The sequence below is a fragment of the Limulus polyphemus genome, unplaced genomic scaffold (assembly GCF_000517525.1).
Source record: "Limulus polyphemus unplaced genomic scaffold, Limulus_polyphemus-2.1.2 Scaffold2702, whole genome shotgun sequence".
Lineage (NCBI taxonomy): Eukaryota > Metazoa > Arthropoda > Merostomata > Xiphosura > Limulidae > Limulus > Limulus polyphemus.
In genome coordinates this window covers 131,785-140,545 of record NW_013668312.1, presented here as the reverse complement: position 1 = coordinate 140,545, position 8,761 = coordinate 131,785, and the positions used below count along the sequence as shown (strand labels likewise).

General features: G+C 33.2%; 1 protein-coding gene across 1 annotated transcript in view; it reads right to left on the bottom strand.

The window, feature by feature from the left end:
• LOC106467674 (tachykinin-like peptides receptor 99D) overlaps positions 1-8,761 on the bottom strand; it is a 65,763-nt gene that overhangs the window by 13,017 nt on the left and 43,985 nt on the right. Inside the window, exons 2-4 of the mRNA XM_013928049.2 lie at positions 5,632-5,847; positions 4,567-4,717; positions 3,193-3,389 (exon numbers count right to left, since the gene is read on the bottom strand). Of these exons, the coding sequence (XP_013783503.2) occupies positions 3,193-3,389; positions 4,567-4,717; positions 5,632-5,847 (564 nt within the window). The remainder of the gene's footprint in view (positions 1-3,192; positions 3,390-4,566; positions 4,718-5,631; positions 5,848-8,761) is intronic.

The following is an 8,761-nucleotide window of genomic DNA, read 5'->3' as shown; positions in this document are numbered from 1 at the left end:
TATTTAACAATAATAAAATCAATTCAACAAATCTAACTTGGGACAGCCCTCTTAATGATTAGACGATTATTTAACAATAATAAAATCAATTCAACAAATCTAACTTGGGACAGCCCTCTTAATGATTAGACGATTATTTAACAATAATAAAATCAATTCAACAAATCTAACTTGGGACAGCCCTCTTAATGATTAGACGATTATTTAAGAATAATAAAGTCAACAGTACAAAAATGGTTGAAGACAGTAGTACAGATTTAACTTTGGACAAGACATTTTAACGACAAGACGATTATCTGACCGGACTCATGTAAGTAATATATTGTATAGACATTTAGAATAAAAATCTACAAAAATACAATATTTCTTAAATTATCCAATATTCTTTTTTACTTATAACCAAAGTCAGTGCTTATAATGGATTTGCATTTTTTTTAGTATTGTAATTAGTTTTTTCGCAATATCAACAATAGCCGTTAGGTGTAGCAAGATCAGTTGGTAGGTTACCAAAATTAGAAGTAGATGGTAGGTGTACCTTTATCACCTAGTAGGTGTACAACTATCAGATGGTAGGTGTACCAAGATCACCAAAGAGTTATACCAATATCATCTCTGCACATGTACCAAAATTAGCTAGAAGGTGTAACAATATCACCTGGTAGGTGTAATAAAATCAGCTGGTAAGTGTACAAATATCACCTGGTAGGTGTAACAATATCACCTGGTTGGTGTAATAAAACCAGCAGGTAAGTGTACAAATATCACCTGGTAGGTGGCAAATATCACCTGGTAGGTGTACAACTATTACCTGGTAGGTGTAACAATATCACCTGGTTGGTGTAATAAAACCAGCTGGTAAGTGTACAAATATCACCTGGTAGGTGACAATATTACCTGGTAGGTGTACAAATATCACCTGGTAGGTGTAACAATATCACCTGGTTGGTGTAATAAAACCAGCTGGTAAGTGTACAAATATCACCTGGTAGGTGACAAATATTACCTGGTAGGTGTACAAATATCACCTGGTAGGTGTAACAATATCACCTGGTAGGTGTACAAGAAATAGAACAATTGCTGTTAAAATTACTTGATATTAACAAGAATTTCCTTTTTTTGTCATGTACATGTTAAGAAACGATACGATTTTAATTCAAGAACACGTTCTGATTCAGATCGTTTAATATCAGAAATCACATGCTCTTTCTGTAAGCTCTGTTCCAGTTTGTAAATTTATGACTACATTAATTCTCAAGAAGTTACCATTTCTAGTTGATCATATTTATCCCTAAAAGAACCATGCTCAGGTTGAGAAGATTTCAACTGGATACAGTACTCATTCCACGTGAGTAACCTTATCACACAAGTCATCTAAGTTATAATACCGTAATTTCTCGGTTGAATAATATAAAAAGCGTTCTTCGATGCGAGCTTATTGTAGACGAAAAGATAATTATTTTAGGCTCTATCAAATTACTCTACAAAATAACAATGTTCATTTAAAATAAGAAAGTTAATAGAACATGCTAAAAGTTACGAAAAAAACTCAATGTCTCACATTAGAGATTTCCTCCCGACCGAGTATAACTTCGTTAAACATGTCACAGAATGATACTCGCTCGAATACACGTAAGTTGGTTTATATATCATAAAGGGCATATAAATATGCAAACTACGTTTTTTATCTTTAACTAAACGTACGGTACACGAGCTTTTCATCCTTTCACTGACAGCTAATGCACTTTATTACACCCGACTGCACACTCCGAGCTGACAATTTAATCTCAAATTTGAAAGTTCCAGTCTAACAACAGCAGGATTGACACAATAGTTCTGAGCAGATCACCTAATTAAAGTATTGTGTAAGGTTTTATCGAACGTCTGTACGTTTAATTGTTTCTACATTTTCAGTTTAGGTTTCGTTGTCTTCTCAACAATCCACGCGTGCATCTAAACGTGACAGGTAATCTTAGGAGACGATTAATTCCAAGTATAACGTCTTTTCAATTTTCTTGAAGATAACAGTTAATCTCCAAAGAAGAGGATAGAAATAGTAATCGTACTGGAGAAAATTCTTAACACGTTCGCTGCCGATTAATAAATTAAAGTAGAAAATTAAACATTCAAGAGGTTACAAGGAGCAGTCACAGTGTCCCAAACTCATATGTCACAAGAGAAATTTGGCTTTGAAACATAATTGTCTGTGACCCACCGATGTCTTACGCGGTACATAAATAAAAGTCGGTTGTGACCCAGCGGTAGGGCACATGGCAGCGAACATGTTAAATTAAAATGTTATTAGAGATGAGTGGAATAGAAGGGTCAACATGTGACGTGAATAGTACAAAAAAGCTAACCACGTGATGTTGGTGATACAAGAAGCTAACCACGTGAGTGTTAGAAGAAGCTAGCCACGTGATGTTGGTGATAAAAGAAGCTAACCACGTGATGTTGGTGATACAAAAAGCTAACCACGTGAGTGTTAGAAGAAGCTAGCCACGTGAGTGTTAGAAGAAGCTAGCCACGTGATGTTGGTGATACAAGAAGCTAACCATTTGACATCAGCGTGTTTTAAAATCTTAGTTAAAGAAAGGCCATGAATATAAAGTGGTAAAACTGGATCTCCTGACATTTCGGTTAAAGAAAGGCAATGAATATAAAACTTATGATCAGTAACCATCATATGGTGAAACTGGATCTCCTGAAATTTGGGTTAAAGAAAGACAATGAATATAAAACTTATGATCAGTAACCATCATATGGTGAAACTGGATCTCCTGAAATTTGGGTTAAAGAAAGACAATGAATATAAACCTTACGATCAGTAACCATCATGTGGTGAAACTGGATCTCCTGACATTTGGGTTAAAGAAAGACAATGAATATAAAACTTATGATCAGTAACCATCACGTGGTGAAACTTGGTCTAATGACATTTCTGTTAAAGAAAGACAATGAATATAAAGCTGGCCAGTAACCATCACGTTGTGAAACAGGATCTCTTGGCTTTACTTTGTTTTAGTGAATTCTGCCCGTTTTTATTTTAAAGTATTTTTAGCCCAGCCCTACCCAAAAATTTGTTTTTTGTTAATAAGATCCATGCTTATAAAACTTACAAACAACTTTATATTTACTGAACAAACTAGACTTTGGTAAAAAAAAAACAATGCTAGAGAGCGACAGTCCTGTTACCTGCTGTTCATCCAACAGTAGATGATGGGGTTATACATGGAGTTCGACATGGCGAGCCAGTAGATCCCAAGGTAGATGTGCTGAACGTTCTTATAGCTGATGATTTCTCTGTGATGATGAGCCAGGAGAAAGTAAATGTGGTAAGGAAGCCAACACACAGCAAAGATGAAGACTACGACGATCATCATTTTCACAATCTGTCAATACATCATATTATATAATAGTACCTTACCAATACATTATATTATACACTAGTACCTTACCAGTACATTATACTGTACACTAGTACCTTACCAGTACATTATACTATACACTAGTACCTTACCAATACATTATATTGTACACTAGTACATTACCAGTACATTATGCTGTACACTAGTACCTTACCAGTACATTATACTATACACTAGTACCTTACCAATACATTATATTGTACACTAGTACATTACCAGTACATTATGCTGTACACTAGTACCTTACCAGTACATTATACTATACACTAGTACCTTACCAATACATCATACTGTACACTAGTACCTTACCAGTACATTATCTTGTACACTAGTACCTTACATTTACCGCTTTCCACAATACTATCGAACATCATAACGTATTTCTTTATTCCAAGTTTATCTAACATATAAAGTAAATAAACGTATTTGAACGAACTTAGTAAACGTTGGTAACTGAAGAAAACAAAACTAAAACCAAATTACTAAGATATTGGAGTTTCGGCCCTTTTCTTTTGTTTCTTTGTAGTTAAGTACAAAGCTAAACAATGGGCTATCTGTGCTGTGCTCACCGCGAGTATTGATACCAGTTCTTTCTTCAGACTTACCGCTGTGCCACTGGGGGTCCAAATCATATTAACGTATCTTCCAACAATGCTTGAATTTTCTGTTCATGTGATTTGTGAACATACGATAGATTTGTTTAAAACTATAATCTAATTTACATATTTTCAAATCAAATTTAACAATTATATTTTTATTTTCTAAATCTTGAAAGATTTGACTAAAACGAGAATAATAGTCTAAGTAAAACACAAACCTAACTCCTAACAATACCTTACTGTATACGTATCCTGTCTCTACCTACCAATACCTTACTGTACATGTACCATGTCTCTACCTAACAATACCTTACTGTACATGTATCATGTCTCTACCTAACAATACATTTTTGTACAAGGTAGAGACATGATACGAACAATACCTTACTGTACGTGTATCATGTCTCTACCTAACAATACCTTACTGTACGTGTATCATGTCTCTACCTAACAATACCTTACTGTACATGTATCATGTCTCTACCTAACAATACCTTACTGTACACGAATCCAATCTCCCTTTTTCATGATGTAAAACTTACCTTTCTCTTAGATTTGATGGCTTCCATCTGTGTGGGTGTACATTCGCCTATACTCTCGCTACCCCAGAGCTCCTGGCCAACCCTGAAGTAGGTAAATGTCATTGACGTAATTGGCAAAATATAAGCCAAAACCAGGATAACCACGTTGTAACTGAAAGAACCAAACTTACTTGTCAAATAACAACGTTCGTAGCGAATACAGATTTATCATAAACATAAATACATCACCGTTCAAAGGTGTAAACCTATCTAGCATGTTACCATAAACCTAGGGAACAGACAGTTATCATATACACCATTATCACACAACGTAAACATACATAGGGTAAAAACAGTTACCAAAAATTTGATTGCATCATTATCATACACCGTGAATATGCATAAGGTAAAAACATATTCTATATACTATCATCACACAACTCAAAGACACATAATATATAAAAAGTTACCTTAGTCTTGACAACATAAACATAGTCAGAACACAAATAGTTACTATATCACACAACGTAAAAATAACCAGAATACAAAAACAGTGAGCTTAATATTGACTACATGAGCACCGTACAATCTAACAAGTATGCACTCATATCAAACAAACGTTTTAAACCTACAGATGCGTACATCCATTTATAAACAGGTTCTAGGTGATCAAAACATGAGTATATACTCATATCAAAAACATCAAACAAACATTTTAAACCTACAGATGCGTACATCCACTCATAAACAGGTTCTAGGTGATTAAAACATGAGTATATACTCATATCAAAACATCAAACAAACGTTTCAAACCTACAGATGCGTACATCCATTCATAAACAGGTTCTAGGTGATCAAAACATGAGTATATACTCATATCAAAAACATCAAACAAACGTTTCAAACCTACAGATGCGTACATCCACTCATAAACAGGTTCTAGGTGATTAAAACATGAGTATATACTCATATTAAAACATCAAACAAACATTTTAAACCTACAGATGCGTACATCCATTCATAAACAGGTTCTAGTTGATTAAAACATGAGTATATACTCATATCAGACAAATGTTCCAAACCTACATGTATTCAGTGTAACTTTGCGTGGTGGGTCCATCTGGCCAGATCATGTAACAAATGACACGATAATCTCCGTTAGAATACTCTTCTTTAATGGTAGTAGAGTAGAGAATATTAGGTAGAGACAAGATACTGCTGGCAAGCCATATCCACAGGGTGATGTTGAGGGTTGTGACACGGGACATCCGGGGTTTTAATGGATGCATGATGGCCATATATCTGCAAAACAACTCAATCAGTGTTAGAGTCGTAAAAACAACAACATCATTATTTCTAAATGTGATGTGTTAATAAAAGTTCGTCTGCTGATCTAGAGATTACCTATATAAATTTCAGGCTTCAAATTAATAAGGAATTATCTTATATTCTAAACAAAAACAGACAGTATAGTTAGATAACTAGTTATTAAAATTAATCTAAATGTGTGCTCTTAGCTTCAGTTTTGAAGGAAAACGAATTCTGACAAGCAAATTTCCAAATCAGAATTATCCCTCTCAAAGAATAGTTTTATTTTACGTTCCGATACTGAAGTTTGACGTCTCATAAACAATGTAAAAAATCAAAGTAAGCCTCTTTAGTGAGTTGAAAAATATCACAAATAATTTTTATACCTTAAAACCTTGTCATTTCTTACCTTCAAAGACTTCGTCTTCATCTTTTCTACATCAGTTCAGTCACTTTAGAAACTGAATAAGTTATCCTTATTGTTCATTAACTGTTCTCTGATAATGTAGAATTATGTCGGTTATCCTTCTTATTCATTAACTGTTCTCTGATAATGTAGAATTATACCGATTATCCTTCTTATTCATTAAATGTTCTCTGATAATGTAGAATTATACTGATTATCCTTCTTGTTCATGAACTGTTCTCTGATAATGTAGAATTATACTGATTATACTTCTTGTTCATTAACTGTTCTCTGATAATGTAGAATTATACTGATTATCCTTCTTATTCATTAACCGTTATCTGATAGTGTAGAATTACGTCGGTTATCCTTTTTTTGTTCATTAGCTGACAAAGATGGTGTGAGAACTATGTCTGATAACAAAGGTTAAGTGAGAATTATATCGGTAAAATGTCAGGTTTTAAACTTAATGATTACGATCCAGGGTTTCCTGGTATCCGAAAATACTGTACATTACAGCAGATAACAAGAAATTGTTTTAAATGAGCTTGTAGGCCGTGACAAATCCAAATTTGAAATCGATACGAACAACCGTGTCGAAAAACGTAATGTGTTTTATTGACCACGAGGAGTAATCCTTCCGGTATAAAAATAATTTGGAATTAATCTTGAAACATTTTTATATCAGCGTGAAACAAAGTTGTGTACAACGAAGAAAGATATTGGAAATCAAAATAATGACACAGAATGACTACGTAGACAAGTGGGATAAATCTGTAAGAATGTTATAAATTATTAATACCTGTCACATTTATTGTTTATTATTCGTAATCAATTTTCTTAAGGTTTTATTAACAATTTGAAGGTTCTTAATTTAGCGCAAACACGTTCGCACGTGCGTTTAACGGCTGAATAAAATGAATTACTGGTTTCAGGTTTACGTGACACAAAATGTACTTACTTGACCATCCAAATAATGGTTTGAAAAATGGGGTCATTTCTTCTTTTATTAATCTCAGAAATAACTTTTAATGTATTTGACAAAAATATTTAACTGATAAAGTTAAGCCTATTCAATCCAGGTTCATTTTATTTTCTGCAAACATAGATGTGTAAGTTAAGAATCTTTATTCCAGTTTTAACTGCTACAGACAAATATTAATCTTTCAAGTGTTACTGTTACAGACAAGAACACGCTACAGAGAAGCACATATATTTTAATTTTAGAAGCGTATTTGTTCCAAGTGTAATGTTACAGATGAGCATAATATATTTAAGTTTCATTGCTACATTCAATTTCAAGAATACTTATTTCAATTTTAACTGTTACAGAAGAAGGCTTGTTTCAAATTTAATTATTTCAATTAACATGCTTATTTCAACTGCTATGGACAAGAAGGAGCTTTCGAAGCCTAACTGACAAGTACATATATTCCAAGCTTAGCTTCTACAGACAAGCACATGTATTCCAAACTTAACTACTATAGAAAAATACATATATTCCAAGCTTAACTACTATAGACAAACATATCTATTCCAAAGTTAACTACTATTGACAAGAACATGTATTCTAAGCCTAACTATTACAGACAATTACATGTATTGCAAGCTTAATTTTTACAGACAATTACATGTATTCCAAGCTTAACAATTATAAACAAGATCATAGAATCCCTATAACTCGAGCCTCTTCGAAAGGTGGACCTTTCTCCTTCAGGGGCAAATAACTTTATTTATTCCATCCTTAAATATTACAAAAAAGCGCATGTATTAAGCTTAATTTTTACACAAAGTACATGTATTCCAAGCTTAAGTTTTACAGACAAGTACATGTATTCTAATGTAACTGTCACAGGCAAGCACGTGTATTCCAAGTTTAAATCCTACAGAAAAGTACACGTATTCCAAGTTTAAGTTCTACAGAAATAAGTATGTATTCTAAGCCTAACTATTAAAGACAAGTACATGTATTCCAAACTTAACTATTACAGAGAAGTACATTACTATAGAGAATCACACGTATTCCGTGCTTAGCTACTTTAGAAAAGCAAATGTATTCCAAGCTTAAGTACTACATGCAAGCAGGTTTATTCCAAGATTAAGTACTACAAAATGTACATGCAAGCAGGTGTATTCCAAGATTAAGTACTACATGCAAGCAGATGTATTCCAAGATTAAGTACTACATGCAAGCAGATGTATTACAATATTAAGTACTACATGCAGGCAGATGTATTCCAAGATTACGTACTACATGCAAGCAGATGTATTCCAAGATTAAGTACTACATGCAAGCAGATGTATTTCAAGCTTAACAACTATAAACTAGTGTATTTGTTATAAACTTAACTACTAAAAATAAACATGTGTATTCCAACATTAACTAGGTCAAAATATTACATTTATTCCAAGCTTAGTTTTACAAACAAGCACGTGTATTCCAAATGTAACTATTACAGATAAACACGTGTATTCAAAGCTTACTTTTTATAGACAAGTAGA